A 17,947-nucleotide genomic window follows, 5' to 3' on the forward strand; every position below is an offset into this window, starting at 1 on the left:
AGTGCGTTGCCATGGGACTTTTTTTTCATTGCACATATAAATATAACACATAACAAATTTTATATGTATAGAAAAGACAACCTGAAACAATCGGAAAATAATCGGAATCCTCTTCACTTGCTATGTAATTCGATGATGTATACATAGAGAACAATGATCCAAAAAATTAGCTTCGGGATAGGGGATGCTTGCCCCATATCAAATTCAAAGTAAAAGATGGGACGATTGCCAACTTTTGGCTCGGTCACTGGATATGGGAGGGGGCCCTTAGATACAGATTCCCACGATTCTTTGTGATTAGGCACAATCCAATTGCAAGAGTCATGGAGGTCAGGGCGGACGACAGATGGACTCAGTCGTTCCAGCAATCGTTTGGGCCCTTGGAAGAGGCGGACTAGGACCTCCTCTGGGGTGAGCTAGCTGGGTGAGGTTAACCAAAGGGCATTTGGGCCATTGGAATTAGCAGATTGGGACCTTCTCCGGGACGAGCTAGCCAGGTGAGGTTAACCAACGGGGACGACTAGATTTATTAGAAATTGGAACCTTCAGGCAATTTCTCCACATGATCCCTGTATAGAGAAATTTTCAAGATGGATGCACAAGGTGAGGTGATGGATATCTGGAAGATGAAGATTCCTTCCAAAATATAAAAATTCTTTGGCAACTTGCTAGGAACAGAATTCAGAGTGGTGATCAAGTGATCAAATGGACAAGGTCGGCAAATAGCAAGTGTATTTGGTTCGGGCGTGCGGCCAAGATGGAGCTTGCCACCATGTCCAATTTAGAGCATCATTGTAAGGTTTATTTGGTGTGTCATTACAGAGACCACGAGCTGTACCTGGAACGCCATGAGTTTGCTAATTTACACCATCTTTTTATGGGGACTGGAACCCCATGGTTTTCGCCGGTCAATAAAAGCGTGACGTTTTCGCCGGTCGGTTCTTCATTTGTTCATTTAGATGAAACATTTTCGTATTGTCTTGGTGCTACAAAATACAAATGGATAATAATGTTTGCACCAGTGTACTGTATATTGGTGGGTTTTACGGGTTTCCTCATTGTTCGTCTAGAAGGATGAAAATGCAGAGATCAGTTTCCGTGTTTGTCTTTGATGGTACTTCCCTCATTCAAATATATAAGGCATGATACATTTTTTTAGATTGAATTTAACCACATATTAGAGCAATAATATTTGATATGCATGTTACACGAAGCATATCACCAAATTCGTACGTGAAAGGAGTTTTTAATGATTTAATTTTTATAACATGCATCTCATGTATTATTAATGTTATTATTGGTCAAAGGCAATATTAAAAACTATATTAGGACATATATAATTCGATGAAGGGAGTACAGTAAAGAATGTTTACACCTTAAAAGGATTTAGGCCTTACCGGTGTAGCAATGCCTCAAAGAAAATCCCGTGGAACAGCACAAGCTTAAAGCCTAAAATACTGTATATTGGTGGGTTTTACGGGTTTCCTCATTGTTCGTCTAGAAGGATGAAAATGCAGAGATCAGTTTCCGTGTTTGCCTTTGATGGTACTTCCCTCATTCAAATATATAAGGCATGATACATTTTTTTAGATTGAATTTAACCACATATTAGAGCAATAATATTTGACATGCATGTTACACGAAGCATATCACCAAATTCGTACGTGAAAGGAGTTTTTAATGATTTAATTTTTATAACATGCATCTCATGTATTATTAATGTTATTATTGGTCAAAGGCAATATTAAAAACTATATTAGGACATATATAATTCGATGAAGGGAGTACAGTAAAGAGTGTTTACACCTTAAAAGGATTTAGGCCTTATCGGTGTAGCAATGCCTCAAAGAAAATCCCGTGGAACAGCACAAGCTTAAAGCCTAAAATACTGTATATTGGTGGGTTTTACGGGTTTCCTCATTGTTCGTCTAGAAGGATGAAAATGCAGAGATCAGTTTCCGTGTTTGTCTTTGATGGTACTTCCCTCATTCAAATATATAAGGCATGATACATTTTTTTTAGATTGAATTTAACCACATATTAGAGCAATAATATTTGACATGCATGTTACACGAAGCATATCATCAAATTCATACGTGAAAGGAGTTTTTAATGATTTAATTTTTATAACATGCATCTCATGTATTATTAATGTTATTATTGGTCAAAGGCAATATTAAAAACTATATTAGGACATATATAATTCGATGAAGGGAGTACAGTAAAGAGTATTTACACCTCAAAAGGATTTAGGCCTTACCGGTGTAGCAATGCCTCAAAGAAAATCCCGTGGAACAGCACAAGCTTAAAGCCTAAAATACAGCAAATTAAAAAGAAAAAATTCCGTCGCCGGGACTTGAACCCGGGTCTCTCGGGTGAGAGCCGAGTATCCTAACCACCTAGACTACGACGGATTGATGGTGAAAATACAACAATTCGCATGACAATCAAAGTTCAAGCACACCTAAAGCTCAGTCTGGACTGTCAAATTGTGCTTCAATTATGGGACCAATAGTAATTTCAGTGATCTCTCTATGTGTGTTAGTCCATTTGGCATACGCACATGTCGATGTTCTGTTGTCTATTCCAGGTCAGGTTACAATATTACATCAGCTCCTTCCTTCAGAGTTCAGACCAAGGGTCTTACAAGAAGGTGGATGATGAGCCGGTGCTACATTGCTAATGCCCTACTGCCGTACCCGGAGCACCTTGTTCACCATGCTAAAACCAAACTGACGGGCACCATCATAAGACAGATGTCAGTGTATTCCGCAATGCAGATCTCTCGGAAGGAGTTTTCATTCGCGGAAGAAACTTGATCATCGCCGCCATACTCGATCGGAGCACATTCTCCATCACAATAGCTATATGTAAATTGACAGAAATTGTCATTTAGGTAAGTCGATTTTGCAGAAGAAATGGTTGAAGGAAGAAAAAAGCTAGAGGAAGAAGAAATAAGGATGGCAGTTGGATCTTAATCTAATGACCCAGAAAATTAACTTGCCCAAAAATAGTTTTTCAGGCGACTTACGTGTAGCCGGTCCCTTCTCCGTTGGCGGTGCCAGAGGGAGACATGTCGAAGCTAAAAGAAGTTCTGCACGCGGAGCCCGTCAAGTATGACATCTCTTAGGGTAATGTATTGCACACTGATTTTTAAAAGTTCAAGTGTCACAATTTTTATCTTTCATTTTGAAAAAAACTTTTGATCTATTCATCAATTGTCAAGCCCGGCTGACCTCCAGTTCTGATGCCGACAGTCCCCGTATCTACACCCGTTAACCTTCTAACTCGTCTCCGCCAGCTACGGATTATTCCTAGCCGAGGCCTTGCCGGCGTCCCCGGGCCTCGCTTTGCTCACCCGGCACCCTAGGTGCCCGGTTGTGCCTCCCAAACAAAATCGAATGACCCAAATTTGAAATTCAGGCAACTTACTTTCCAACAAAACAAAATTGTGATTTATTCGACCAGCACGTCAATTGTAAGGTACGGCAACTATCCATCCTTTTATTTTCTCTTATCTTTTCATCATCACCACCAAGTAAAAGCGCCAGCCAAGATTCGAATTCCGTAGGGAGCAGGCTGCCGTCAGCATCGCCGGTCGTCGTCGAGGCACCAACATCGGTAGGCGGGCTGGGACATCGCCAGGAGCTCCTCCGGCGACATGCGCTCCAGCTCTCGCTGCCTCCACGCCGGGAACGCCTTGGCCGTGGACTCATCATCGCCGTCCTTGGGCCGGCCGTGCAGGTGCAGGTGGCTGATGGCGCGCATCCTCTTGTACAGGCGCATGGCGGCCACGCAGTCGTCGTAGGGGTGATGATGGCCGCCGGCCTGTATGTCATAGCCCAGGCAGCTCCGCGTGAGATACCGGAGCGAGTTGCTCATGAGCCTGGCGCTGGTCTTCATCAGCGGCGGGTATGTCGCCGTGTCCCGCTTCAGGTGCGCCGGGTAGTCCATGCCGAGCGCGTCGAGGTCGTGCTCCAGCCCGTGGCCGACGAGGAGCCGGGCGGCGCCGCGGGAGGAGTAGGAGTAGGAGTAAGACTGCTCGCCGTTGAGGAGGATGTCCTGCACCCTCTTCATCGCCTGCTTCACCGTGGGCGCGTCGCGGAGGTGCTCGGGGCGGATCCCCGTGGTCTCGTACCGGTAGTGCGTCACCGGGATGAGCGGCTTCACGAAGCTCTCGTAGAGGATGGACTCGTGCTCATCGACGACGCAGACGCGTGCGCACACGTCCAGCGTGCCGTCGCTCCCGCCGCCCACCATCTTGCACCCCAGCGCCACCGCGCTGCGATCGCCTCGAACGCCCATCCTCGACATAGTCCTCGTGAGGTTCTGCACGGAAGAGGGGATCGGAGCGCGGGAGAGCTTGCAGGCCGAGCGGTGGGCGCGGAGGGCGGCCGAGGCGGGGAATACGGCGAGGCAGAGCGGGCAGCCGTGGGCTTGGAAGGCGGCGGCGCAGGCGGGCTTGGAGGGCAGGGAGGCGCCGAAGCCGAGGTGGTCGCGGAGGGCGTCGAGGGAGCGGCAGTGCTTGCCGCAGACGCCGCAGCGGGGCTCGTGGGGGGAGTGGTGCGACGTCCGCATGTGCTCCACCAGGTGCTCCATCCGGTTGAACTGACGGTAGCACGCCGCGCACCTGTGACGGCTGCATTTGCCCAAGAATTCCTCGATTGTCAGCAAGAAGAAAACGTATAGTAGTGCGTGTGATCGTGCAATGTGGCACATGTAATCACGTACGTACGTACAAGAGAAAAACATAGCAATGTAATCTTACGGACACACAAATTTTCAACTTGCCATTTCATAGAAACGCACAAAATGTGCTGAAATTTGGTGGAATAATCTGACAAATTAAAGATGAAAACATGCATTAAAAATGGCCAAGCATGGCAGAGGAGAAGATTATCGGAGCAGTGGGCATGCACCTGTGAGCATCTGAAGAGTTGTCCATTGTCGTCAGTATATATGAGTCACCTATGCAAGTGCAGAGGCGCGGTAATCGTTGTGCTTGGTTGGTTGGCGGGGGCTGTAAGAAACGGAGGGCTATTTATGTAGCTGCAAAACAAAACGGATGGCATTCGATTCCTGACAGCGTCGCCAACGGCTACCGTATACATGACCGACAAAAAACATGCTATCAACTTTCTTTTTTGCAGCATCAATGCATCATACACCATATCAGGATGCAAAGGTGGTAGCAGCTAGCATATTCATGGTTCAGGATACTAGCTAGCTAGCTACTATGCTCAGAGATAGTAGAAGAAAGAACACACACGCCAGAATATCCTCAACATACACCCACCGGTTGCTTTTGCAGAAAGAAAAAGAGATGATGAGAATAGATACTCTGGTCACAATATCCGGTTTGAAAAGGCAAGAACAGCCCACCCAATCCCAGCAGATCGATGCCGCGGACGGAAAGATTGGGTTGGGATTCCGGCCGGAGGTCGACCGAGGTGCACACACGCCCGCCGGCAGGTAGCCACTGCGGCGTCGGGCGGACGACGATCAACGTCGTCTTATATTGGCTCCGTCTTTTCGCGGTGGCGGAGAGCCGCGTAGAGCGCCGGGTGATGGGATCTGCGTGGATATCCTGGGAACATACCATCTCTGGATGAGGTTTGGGTTGGGAGATGTCCTCATCTCGTTCTCCTGGTCCTGGTTCTGGGCATCTGTTTTGCTGCCTCTGTGACTGAAAATCCATGTTGAATGGATTCCCAAAGGTTTGTGCTACAAACGGCATACTGGATGGATCTCTCCAAAGCTAAGTTTGGCATATCACAAGACCAAAAAAAAAAAACATTCGCCTATACATACAGGTGCACGATGGAGAAAATAGCACATCTTCGAACGCTCTGATTGGCATGTGAAATTATTATTGATCCCATAATCAAACCACAATTTTACAGTCCAGCACAACAACTGGAAACTGAGCTTTATGTTATGCTTGGCAGTACAATGAACGCTCTGATTAGTATGCGAATTGTTTTTTGTTTAACGTCAATCCGTCGTAGTCTAGGTGGTTAGGATACTCGGCTCTCACCCGAGAGACCCGGGTTCAAGTCCCGGCGACGGAATTTTTCGTTTTTAATTTGCTGCATGTTTGGCCACTAAAGATGAAAAGCAAATGGACATTTTATTTGTCAAATACACGGCCGAAATTACGGAATTTTACGTTTTTAATTTGCTGTATGTTTGGCCACTAAAGATGAAAAGCAAATGAACATTTCATTTGTCATATACACTTGCCTCAAAAAAAAATGCTAAATACACGGCCGAAATTAAAACAAGCATCACGATGCTAATTTTATTTTTTTCCGACGGCCATTCAACTATGAATGAAATAACAATATTGCGCTGCACCAACAAAAATATGATATCAAATTCGAAATTAAACAATCAAATTAAAGCAGAAGAAAATGGCAACTTATAGCTGCACGTGACATCTGGGTGGAGAGACACCAGCGCAATCACCCACTCCCATCTCCCATCCCTACAAGATAGGGAGTGCGCCTTGGCACACATTGCCTGGTCCTTCCCGTTGGTCCAGCGTGCCAAATACGATGCTTAATTGCTCAGTAAATCATCACATAGATCCTTGATTGCAAGTCATGTATTTGAATATAATTAAGCTTACCAAACACAAACTTGTGTAAGAAATCTGAATAGGGCTATCAGGCTAAGTTTATTGATATGTTATTTCATCACAGAACATAAAGAGCCTGAATAGGGCTATTAGGCTAAGTTAATTGATACATCAATTGAACTCTTCCTCAAAATAATGTATGAAGTTAATAACATGCGCATCATCCAAGCTATCTATTTTCCAGATTGTTTAGGATATTTTGTTAGCAAAAAGTATGTGAATAATAAAGAAAAGGGTATGATATATCAATGAAGAGCATATCAGCACATTGAGGAAGAAAAGAACGCTTCTCAGTTCATGTAGATCAGGTATGAGCCATGAACGTGGGGCACCACACATGTGTAAGATACAAAAATGAATGGAACAGTTAATTTCTTATTAACTTTCTACTGACATAAGCTTGATCAAATTTTCAATGAGTCTAATATGTCATATAAATATGTACGATGATTTACATGCAGACGACAAAGGATGGCACCGAAGATTTTATCCAAATTTTGAAGTTTTGATACAACGGCATAAACTCAATGTAAGTAGCTTCAGCAAGGTTGTATGCTCGAGGTGAACACCTTTTAAGAGTTGATGGGTAAGAGAGACTACAATTTTGGAGACCCGAAGAAGTTTTAGACAACATAATCCTCAATCCGATTTCATTGTGGGTCACTGATGGGTTCATAATAGTAGATTCAGGAGAAAGCTACAACAGAAAATAAAGATATTGTTAAAAAAAATGCTCAAAGGTTTGGGAAGAGATACGATAATACAAATACATGATCTGTAAACTTCAGAACCATATAGCAAATGGGCATGTTTCAGAAAAATGACCAAGGTTCCCTAATCATTGTTTTGTCAGGGACTAATGGTCGTATACAACTTCCACAAGAAGAATCCCATATGTAAAAACCTACCTTTGGTGAAAAAGCTATAAACTATCTAATGAGCCAAAATGAAGCTTTGAACAATATGTATAACAATTTTTCCTACTACAATGTGATGTAGCTTTGAAACTGTAGATACCCTCCATCTAAGGCTTCCCCAACAATAAAGCAATACTTTATACCTATAAATCCATGAATGGAGAAACAATAGGCCAACAGACACATCTTCGACCAGCCAACATAAAGCACGCACAACTGTAGGCAGCAACACATAGGTCTGCAAATCAGTAGCGGCCGGGAAGCATAAAAACAGACAAAGGAAGAGCAAAGGTGGAAACTGACCAGAAGAAGGAAAAGAAAAACATAAAGTGTTAAAATGAAACATAGAGCAGTAATGCAACCCAAAAGGCAGCAAGAAGCTTTAAAACGAAACATAGAGCAGCATGAGCACAAATCATAGAAAATTTGGGTCATCTTAAGATTAAGAACCAACTGTGCTTTCTCAGTTCAGATCAAAAAGAAAGAACCACTATTATTGATTAGTTATTTCTAATTAGGGAAAACACCAAACCACCTGCCGACGCAATGCCGTCCCCGCCTCCTGTCAATGCCACTTCGTCATCACTGAAGGCCGCTGACGTCGGGCCGTCCCTGACTCCTGCCGACTCCCCTCGGCCACTATCGCATCTAGGGGGTCCTCGTTCTGCGCTCGGCGATGAGGTGCTGGTGAGCTCCTATGGAGATGATGATGTAGGTTGGGAAAGAGTGCAGTCACGGTGTAGTCTGCGACGCCCGACATTTTCACCTTCAACATTCAAACATCGTTGAAGACCTCCTGCTTGGCTCGGAGGTCGCTGCTTTCGCTGCCTTGCCAAAGGGCACCAGGCTGTGGACTGTCACGTTCCCATTAAGTGCAACAACTGCTTCCACTCTGGTCATCGTGCTCATGATTGCCACAAATTCTGTTCTCCCACAACAACGGCTACACAAGTCAATCAGGCTCCCCTCCAGCAAAGATCAGCCCGTGCCACGACATCTGGGTGACAAATGCGTCACAAACTCGGGGTTGCAGTCTCTTCTTGCATCATTTCACGTATGAACCAAATTCTCATTGAATTTGATTTTTCCATTCAAAGGGGGTCGTACAAGGTCGGAAGTACCCCCCTGTGAATACTCCGCTACTATGAAAAGTTCTTAATGTTAGTTGAGCCCCTGGCTCCCTAATTGATTGACCCGCGATAATACCTACGGCTTCTCCCAATTCGACCAAATCATAATGAGTAGGACACCGGCCATAGCATAATTGACAGATCCAAAAAGTGCTTCGGCAAGTAAAGGGCCCATATTAATTATCATGAGATCTTTTCTTGTAAGCGGTACACTCATATCCTTTCTTCCTTAATTCATTATTCCATGAAAATGGATTATTCCATGAATTCCTCAAAGTGGGGCTCATCAGAATGAAAAATCTAAGACTACTAAAAAAATAATATGAGGCTTCTCGTAATTTGATTGATTTATTTCTCTCTTTTCTACAAGCAGAGGAAGAGGGCACTAGTTTCAAAGAAAATAAAAACAGGTTTACTCCACCCCTTTTACATTATTTTATCCTTACCAACTGGATCTTGTTGCACCGGGTAACAAACATTTATAAACTATTTCTCGAAGTACGTGTCCGGATAGCCCATAATGTCGATAGTTAGTTCTAGGTCTTCCGGTCAAAAAACAACATCGATGAAGGCATGTAGGTGCACTATTACACTGTAGGGATTACTTATATGCTTTCAACAGCTATCCTCTCCGCACTTGGCTACCCAGCGTTTACCGTAGGCACAATAACTGGTACACCAAAGGTGCGTCCTTCCCGGTCCTCTTGTACTAGAGAAAGGTCCTCCCAGTGCTCTAAAGCCCACACCGTATGCCAGCGTCCGTGCATGATCAGGTCGACGGAGGAAGGGCTTTGGCTCGCTGCTGCTTCCTCCAGCATCCAACGAGAGTCGAGGTCGTCTTTCGCTCCGGCCGACAAACCACGTCCGCCGGTCATGGTAGCCGCCGCGACGGGAAACCCTAGCGGACAAGCAACGCGCCCGCAATCGCCTGGGCTCTCTCCGCTCCCCCTTTCCTCTTTTCTCTCCGTGCAGAAGTGGAACAAAGCGACGCGGCCGATGGGGAACGACTGAACGAGCTAGGGATTTGATGGTGGGAGGGGGAGAGGGGGAAGAGGGATAGGGGGAGGGTGTAATTACAAAAATCGCATTCCAGCTGTGCAAATACGTACGTTTCGGGCGCAAGTGACCGTATGTTGAGCAAACAACGTTAGCATAAGGACCGTAATTTGCAGTTGCCAGAATACAATACAGTGACCAAAGTGATTTTATACGGATAGTACAGGTACTCACTGTGGGTGTATTTTACTCGACAGAGATAGGCAAAGAAGCTGAAACGGGAGCCATATTACACGCAAAGGTTCGGTTTTGCAGCATAGTTCTTCTTGTTTCGGGGTTATTGCTACTTGCATGCCCTTATTATTACGAAACTGCTCCATGGACGATACTGGTGCCCGACGTGTGCACGATACGCAAATCCAGCGTCCTGTGTTGTTTCACTCATATGCATGTACGGCCTGATTTAATCATCGGCTGTGAATCGTCCTGATTTTATCGTGTGCATAGCATGACTCTTATTATTATGCCTCAAAAGTGGAAGTAATTTGCTAACCAGTTGTTCCCATTAATGTCTTGTGCTTGCTTTCCTAGCTAACAAAATGTATGGATGAAAGCAAAACAATAATGTCTTGTTCTTACGCTCAAACTCTGGTGACTTGGCGTAGCAATAGGTTAGACGGCATGCTGGATGCATACGGGTTGCCGCAATGACCTGCCAGAAATTAAGCAGGCAAATGCTGACCACCACCACATGACCCGCCTAGACCACATGGCCATCAGCATATATAATTGCAATGTTAACCTGCATGCATATGGCACCTTTGCATGGCCTCCACTCCAGTTAAAATGATCAAGGTTCCTTTACCATGCTATCTTGGTGTCTCTCCCTTGCTTGCCTTGTATCTTGCTGTGGGACGACACATTCTGAAATGTTAGCTATGCTAGTATTTGTGCAGTTCAAGTATCAGTTCTCTTCTGTTCTAGATAAAAAAAAAGAGTATCAGTTTCAGTTAAATTTACCCATAAGATGCTGGTTTTGAGTTGGGGATCGGTGCGCTCTTTGAACGGAAATCAAATGCCATTGTTATTCATTTTAGAAAATTGATGATTACGTTTACAGATTGTTGTACTACAATTCTAATTCTTCAACCGAGTTTCAAATACTTCTTCCAGCTCTGGATGTTTACCTTGTTGATTCAGCATTGCCATTCCATCCCTCCTAATCAGTTTCTTGTCCTGCAATCCTTTTCGCTCTACTTCATATCTTGACAAATGTCTCCAGAGTATGCCTAACAGTACAATCAAATAACCAGTAATTATTATCCTTTGCATCAGGCATAATAATACGTATGTCGCGTAACCACCGTGCATGGAGAGCTGTGAAGATATATTGTCATCATGAACACCACTAGCCAACACAAGCAAAATCATCATTCCCATGCTTCAGGTGGTCTTATTCTGAAGGCTGGCTGAACTGTGTGAAGCAGAACCCCATTCTAACACGCCAATCCAGAGGCCTTCATAACTTGACATCATTAAGGACTAAGGAGGCTAAAGCAATAGAGCATACCCAAGGATTAGCACGGTAATTTAATAGTGAGTGAGGGCTTGCATGTGTCAGCAAACCCATGAAGGAGATACTTTGGTAAGAAACAATGCATGCAGATGTTATGTTTTGAAATTTTAAACTGGCATCATTATCCAACCATACATGCATGCAGCAACACCTGTGGTCATAATGCATTTGCGAAATGTGCCCCGGATCAATCTCACACCACACCAGCTGATAACTTCAGTTTACACACGACTGAAAAAATGACAATGACTACTTACTGCATGACGCCATTTAATCAGACAATCACCTGATGGGAACAAATAAGGGGCGTCATGCACCTGAGGTAAATTCACTTGTTTCCTCGAGTAAAACCAGACTACTGACTGTACTCTATTTAATCAGACAAGAAAGCAGGTAGTAGCAGTACAATACAAGTCCATAAAATCAGTAATACACACCTGCTGTTACCTGCTTTCTTGTCTGATTAAATAGGGTGTGTATTACTGTAGCAGTTGTGTGCCCTATATGGCTTCAGTTTACAGATAACTAAGGAAGAAAAATTGTATTGCATGATGAAAACAAATAAGCAAGTGTGTCATGCATGCACCTGAAGAAGATTCACTTGCTTCGTCAAGTAAAACCAGATTGTCTCTGTTTAATCAGACTGCATAAACTGAAAAAGAAAAATGCTACTGCATAAACAGTTTCTTCAAGCAAATGTGTCATGCCAGCAGGTAGAAGTCTCATGCTATGCTACCATAATAATACAAGTCAGCAACCACAAGTATAGTAATTAATCACAGAACAGACCATAGCAGATTAATCAACACAGAAATGCTTTCAAACAGCATATTAAAAGTCACAGTCGATACACAACCAAACAAACAGTTGCCTGGTGCATCAGTCATAGTTGGACAGGTTATATATATAGCTAATCCGATGCAGATGCATAGCATAAGGCATAGTTGGACACCTTACATATATAACTAAACACGATGCAGAAATACTACTATAGGATTAGGAACTTCAACAAACTAATACCAAGCAGTTCTTAAAAGATTCGTTCCATGTAAGGCTCTCCATTCAGCCCCACTTGTGTGAACGCAACCTCTGGTTCGTCCCTTTGAAAATCCCTGTCAACACCCGCAAGCATCTCCATGTCCGAAACAAGACGGGACCAAGCAACAGAGATCTCCACCTTGGCACCGAGGAGGCAACACCGACCACGGTCTATGTTGCATTCTTGGGCTTCGAAGCAGACCTGAGCTTTTGCAGGGAGAACGCCGGGTGGTGCATAGGCCTGTATTTCAACTTCCAGCTGTCTGCTTGGTTCTACAGAAACAACTTGCCTTGACAGATAAAGGTATCCCTCTGAATCCGCAGGTCTTCTTCCATCTTTTGAATCAAGCAGCAAGATTTCCCCAGACGAAGGCTGAGCAACATACTTGATTTCACCATCACTGTCCTCCATAAGTTCCCGTGATGCCGGGGAGCAAGCAACCCGAACACCATGTCCAAAAGGCCACGCCCCATTGTCTTTGACGACACGTACGCCAATGATGGTGGCCTGGACCGAACCTAGAAATCGCTCCAAGCGTAACTCCATCGCGCAGAAGCAGTTCTGAAAGCAGATGGTGGATACACCAATACGGCATCGGATTTGGCGGTATGTATCTGTGATCAACGGCCTGTCCTGAGACTTGACGCTGCCTTTCACCATAAGCTGGACCTCATAATTAACATAGTCCTCATACAAAACAGCGCGAGATGGGCCGATCAGGCGCAGATAAGGATCCTGCGTGCACAAGCATCATCATGTATATCAGCCACCGCATTAATTAATAATCAACAAGGGAGGACGCAGGCAGGCAGGCAAGAAGATCCCCAAAAGAAAATGGAGAGCAAATTAATACACCAGCAACCGTACATTTTGAGTAAGTTTTTGGGAGTTGCTCCTATCGCAAAAGAAGATAAGGTTGCGGTTGTAGTCCACGCCATCACGGGCAGCGACCACACCATACACGGACAATGGAAACTTGAAGCCGCCTTTCACCTCTGTAAGCTTGACAGAGAAGATCTGCACGGCAGGTTCTATGCCGGCGCCCCATGGGATGCGCCCAGGTGCCAAGTGTGTAAACTGCATGGAACTCACTGTCGCTGCACCCAAGTAAATCAGATGTCAGAAATCTAACATGAACCGAGTAAATCCCCTATTCCCTTGTTAAGGAAGGACAACCGTCGAAGGTAAACTAGTTAAATTAAACAAGAGTGAGAAAACAAAGCCACATGGTTAATTACTACTCACTCTTGTTAAGGAAGTGGCCGCTGCGTCGGCTAAACGCAGCCTCCCAGTCACGACGGAAGGACTCAAACATGAGCTTCTCGGTAGACATCACCCTCTTCTCCTTGGCTAATTGTGCGTCCGATTTGCCTCTGTCTACCTCATCATCGTCAACACAATCAGTGTCAGCTCCATCAAGGACTTCATTGTTTATGGACGCTTTTGCCATTGTGTTGGTGGGAATGGGATCAGGTTTCTCTGATACATCGGTATCTTGGGCATCTGCCTCCGCATCAATCTCTGGAATTGGTGTGGAGCCGGTGATCCTCTGGACCCCATCCTCCTCCATGGCTGGCTTGCCACACTCCATCTCATCCTCTTCCTCGTCGTCACCAGAACCATCAGCACCATCAGAGTCAATTGCAAGAAACCACCACATTTACGGCTAGATTTGCAGAAAACTACCAACTCGTTAATCCGTTGCAGAAAACACCGAAAAATTTGTTAAGTCGTTGCAAAAAGCACTGATCTGGTGATTTGGCCCATTTAATCACTTTCTTACAAGTGGGGCCAGATTGTAAGGAATTGGCTTAGCAAAAAAAAAATAACACACAACCCCCTAGATCTAAAAAATAAAAGCAATCAGACCCCCCTTCCCCTCCCCATGGAACGTCGCCGCCGCCGCCGTGTTGTGCCATCGGTCCGGCACGGTGGCGCCTAGGCGGGATGCCGTGCCCTGGCCCTGCCGTCCGCCCGGCACGGTGCCGCCCTCGTCGGCGACGGAGAGGGCTACGGCCATGGGGAGGACAAGGAAGCGGCCAGAGCCCATGGCTGCACCGCGAACCGCCGCATCCATAGCGCGCGGGCCGTGATGGCGACGCCCTCCGGCAGCCAGACGTGGCCGGGGCAGAGCTGGGACGGCGGCCAGAAGTTCTCCGGGCGGCAATGGCAGCCGTGGACAAGGAAGAGGATCCCCCTGGCCGGCGCCGTGAGAAGATCCCAGATGACGCACGCCCCCTCGATTGACTCCACCGTTGGGATGATGTGCGGGAGGAGGGAGGCGCCTCGCCCGTTGTCTTCTGTTCGGCCGGCCGCAGGGCCGAGGCCGTCACGGCTGCACTCATGGCTGCCACAGGAGGCGTTCTGCAGGTGGCGAGCGGAGGCGGCTGCGGCTCGCACTCCGGGCGTTGTTCACCGTGTGCTCTGCCAACGGCTCAGACGACGACGACCACTTCGCCCCCGCAGGCAACGACGACGACAACGGCGCTAGGGCGCCGCCGTGCCAGCCGAGCTCACGCTGCTTCGACAGTAGGGATTGTCCGCGATGGTGTGTGCGTGGGGGCAGGATGAGGGGTTGATTGCTTTTGTTTTTTAGATCTAGGGTGTGTGTGTTATTTTTTGCCAAGTCAACTCCTTACAATCTGACCCCACTTGTAAGAAAGTGATTAAACGGGTCAAATCATCCGATCAGTGTTTTTTGCAACGACTTAACAAAATTTTTTGGTGTTTTCTGCAACGGATTAACGAGTTGGTGGTTTTCTGCAAACCTAGCCGCAAATGTGGTGGTTTCTTCTTTCTTGCAATTGACTCGCACCATCATCATCATCGTCTGAAATTGGATCTGCTCCTAGTGTCGAACTCAGATCACTGAGACCATCCATATGCTTCACTGAGGGGTCCGTCAGATCAGAGATCGCGGGGGAGGTGTGGGCAGTTCCGGCGGTTACCCCCCATCCGCTTGCGTAACACCTTGATACGATTGTCGAGAAAACCAAGCCCCTTCTGCGTGCCCAGACTACGGTAGGAGTTAGAAGAATTGAACCTCTTCTTCTTCTTCATCAGCGTATTGCGGAGGTCCGTGAAGAACTCGAGCTCATCAGCAAGGCCAGCTCGATTCCTCTTGCGACGAGGCTGATTCCGCTGCACGACCTCCTCTTCCATCTGCACCTCCAACTCACGAGTCCCGAGGCGTCCGCGCCTCCTATTTTTCCGGGCTGCCACCCGCCATCGCTCGCCTTTTTGTGGTTCCCTCGCCGCCGGCCGCACCCCGCCGCCGCCGCCGCCTGGGTTTTCACGAAAGAGGGATTCCGTTTTTCTTGAGCGATTCTAGGGGAACTTTTCGTTTCTCTCTCAGCCGGCCCGGCCCGCCCCGGACAAATAGATCGAGAGTGACAAACTGGTTGTTATTAGTACTCTATAGGCCCGTAAGGGTTTCTTTTTCCTCTCTTTTTTTTAAATTTTTTTTGCAGCCTTAAATAAATGGAAATGATAAATTCCGAACTTTTGATGGCAAAAAAGTTTTCAATGGCAAATTTAGTGACACAAGGATGACAGATTTAGTTGCAAAAAATACAGATTCCGAACGTTCGGGATTTATCTAGGTCCTAAATAAATGGCTCGCCTAGGCCTCAACCACTGATTTCAGCCTTCCGATTTGTTCCTCCCAGCCATTGGATAGTCAACGCACACACGTCGTTCTTTTTCGAATCGCGTCAATCAGCCCCCTGCTTTGATCTCATCTAGCAGTAGCAAAGGCAACAACATGCATTCGCTGCAAGCATCACGACAACTATCGGCAAGCGCTACATCACAACACCAGGAGCAGCCGCCTAGCGCTTCATTACAGCACCGGGATGCCGCCAGTGAGCGCTCCATTGCAGTATCGAGCATTCCATCGCATCTCCGAGAGCCATTGCCGAGTACTGCATCGCAACACCTGGAGCCGCCGACGAGCTACCGCTCCATTGCAACACTAGGAGTCGTCGGCAAGCGATCCATTGCAGCACTTCCAGCGCCCATCGTTGCCCGTGCAGCACTAGGAACCGACAATGACCCCCGTTCTAGCACCCGCACTAAAACAACAACGGTGAGCGGTCGTCGCCCTTTTGTTTTTGCATCAGCGGCTCCAAAGAATGGTGGTTCCTCCAGACGGTGCACACAAACAGGAACAAAAGCATGTAGTCGTGGTGGTCGCCGACTTACTGACATTGACCCTGATCTAAAGGAAGGGGGGCATGTGAAATGAGAGAGGATTTGCAAGATGGGAGAAAATATGAGGCAAGGAAGACGAAGGATAGGGAGGAAATGTGTGGTTGTGAGCCCTCCACTAATGGAGAGATCACACGCGCAATTAGTTGGGGATCTAGCCACGTACGCTCTCAGGTGCAACTTTTTTTTCCGGGTCGGTTTACTTGAGCCATGGCTACTAGATATTTGATCTAACCTCTTTTTTTAGAAAATCAGGAGAGGAGGAAAATCCCACCCACGGTTCCATTGCAAGAATGAAACCAGAGAGCCGATACAACCATCCAAGCATGTCACAAGTCACAAATTAAGGAAGAGAAGAACTCGGAAAGCTAGAAGAAATCCTCATGAATTTGCATCAAAGAATAAATGGTGTTGTCTTCATTACAGGTACTAAAAGGCATTCTTCACCCTTATCTATATGCCTTTTGAGTAAGTTGGTTTTAGTCACTAATTTGTTGTGGCCAAAAAAGGAAGATGTGTATCCTGGGTTGTACACACAACTTCCAAACAGCAAGGTTAACACCTCTGAAATTAATAACAAAATAAAGAGAGCTCGTGGAATAGACACCATTATTCTCCAGTTGACAGATCAAGGCATCAGAATCACCAGAGAAATTAATGTCTTTGGCTATTTCCGCCAGCTCGTACCACTTCTCCATCATCCAAGGAGTAAAGGACCTCCTAAAGGTAATTTTAAGGGTGTCACCATCCCGAATAGAATGGATGGTAGCATTTTTTCAACAACAATGAGGTAAAGATCCAAGTGTTGTACAACAAGGGGAGTTGTACCAATCCAAGTGTTTTCCCAAAACCTAGCTTTTCCCCCATCTCTCACCACCCATCTGTAGCCAAATTTAATGGCATTGATAGCAGAAGTGACCCCTTTCTAGAAGGTAGAAGCATTGGTGGAGGAGCTCATAAAAATATTGGGGGAATTGGTAGAATACTTGCTATCAATAACTTGCTTCGAAAGCCTCCCCTCTCCATGAATATATCTCTTGAGCCAGGATCCCAGGAGACACATGTTCACATCTTTAAGATTTGGGATTCCTAAGGGCATCTCCAGCCGCGCCCCCAGGAAGGCCTCCCCAGGCGATTTTTTCACGCCGGCGCCGAAAAAACGGCCCAGTCGCGCCCCCAGGAGCCCGTTTTTCGCCGGCTTGGGTCAAAAACAGCGTCGGCGGACCCAGGCTGAACCCGGCGCGCTGGGGGGCGCACGGGGCGAACTGTTTTGGCGCGAAAAAGATGCGGGCCAGCCGCGTCAGCGACTCAGCGCCTCGTCTTCCCCCAACGGCCTCGGTTCCCGCGGGGTCAGCCTTGCCATTGATTCCTCATGGACGGCGCGTCACGGGACGGCGCGCGGACGCCTCCCCTTCCTCGCACGCGTACACACGGGCGCGG

At 46.5% G+C, this 17,947-nt stretch overlaps 2 protein-coding genes and 2 non-coding genes across 4 annotated transcripts; 1 reads left to right on the forward strand and 3 right to left on the reverse strand.

Annotated features, from left to right (window-relative positions):
- Positions 1-2,341: 2,341 nt before the first annotated feature.
- TRNAE-CUC lies at positions 2,342-2,414 on the reverse strand. Its single transcript has one exon. It is a non-coding gene; the product is annotated as a tRNA-Glu (tRNA).
- Positions 2,415-3,428: 1,014 nt separating this feature from the next.
- Positions 3,429-5,579, reverse strand: LOC119271124 (RNA exonuclease 4-like). Its single transcript, XM_037553061.1, has 2 exons — positions 4,920-5,579; positions 3,429-4,639 (listed from the first exon to the last, which is right to left on the reverse strand). Exons 1-2 carry the CDS (start codon positions 4,943-4,945, stop codon positions 3,586-3,588), a joined length of 1,080 nt encoding a protein of 359 aa, XP_037408958.1. The 5' UTR covers positions 4,946-5,579; the 3' UTR covers positions 3,429-3,585.
- Positions 5,580-5,998: 419 nt separating this feature from the next.
- TRNAE-CUC lies at positions 5,999-6,071 on the forward strand. The gene has a single exon. It is a non-coding gene; the product is annotated as a tRNA-Glu (tRNA).
- A 5,988-nt stretch (positions 6,072-12,059) lies between these two features.
- Positions 12,060-15,055, reverse strand: LOC119266915. The gene is made up of 3 exons (XM_037548191.1): positions 13,544-15,055; positions 13,166-13,395; positions 12,060-13,033 (listed from the first exon to the last, which is right to left on the reverse strand). The coding sequence occupies exons 1-3, from the start codon at positions 13,956-13,958 to the stop codon at positions 12,290-12,292; spliced, it is 1,389 nt and encodes a 462-aa protein (XP_037404088.1). The 5' UTR covers positions 13,959-15,055; the 3' UTR covers positions 12,060-12,289.
- Positions 15,056-17,947: the final 2,892 nt, after the last annotated feature.

The sequence above is a fragment of the Triticum dicoccoides genome, chromosome 3A (assembly GCF_002162155.2).
Source record: "Triticum dicoccoides isolate Atlit2015 ecotype Zavitan chromosome 3A, WEW_v2.0, whole genome shotgun sequence".
Taxonomy (NCBI): Eukaryota; Viridiplantae; Streptophyta; class Magnoliopsida; order Poales; family Poaceae; genus Triticum; species Triticum dicoccoides.

Bases quoted from the DNA above. Each gene is read 5' to 3' on its own strand.
- LOC119266915 (XM_037548191.1), bottom strand. From the start codon at position 13,958: ATGTGGTGGTTTCTTGCAATTGACTCTGATGGTGCTGATGGTTCTGGT. The intron at 13,396-13,543 runs GTGAGTAGTAAT...ACTTGGGTGCAG, and splicing joins CGGCCACTTCCTTAACAAGA to CGACAGTGAGTTCCATGCAG. The intron at 13,034-13,165 runs GTACGGTTGCTG...TTGTGCACGCAG, and splicing joins CCCAAAAACTTACTCAAAAT to GATCCTTATCTGCGCCTGAT.
- LOC119271124 (XM_037553061.1), bottom strand. From the start codon at position 4,945: ATGGACAACTCTTCAGATGCTCACAG. The intron at 4,640-4,919 runs GTGCATGCCCAC...GGGCAAATGCAG, and splicing joins AACTCTTCAGATGCTCACAG to CCGTCACAGGTGCGCGGCGT.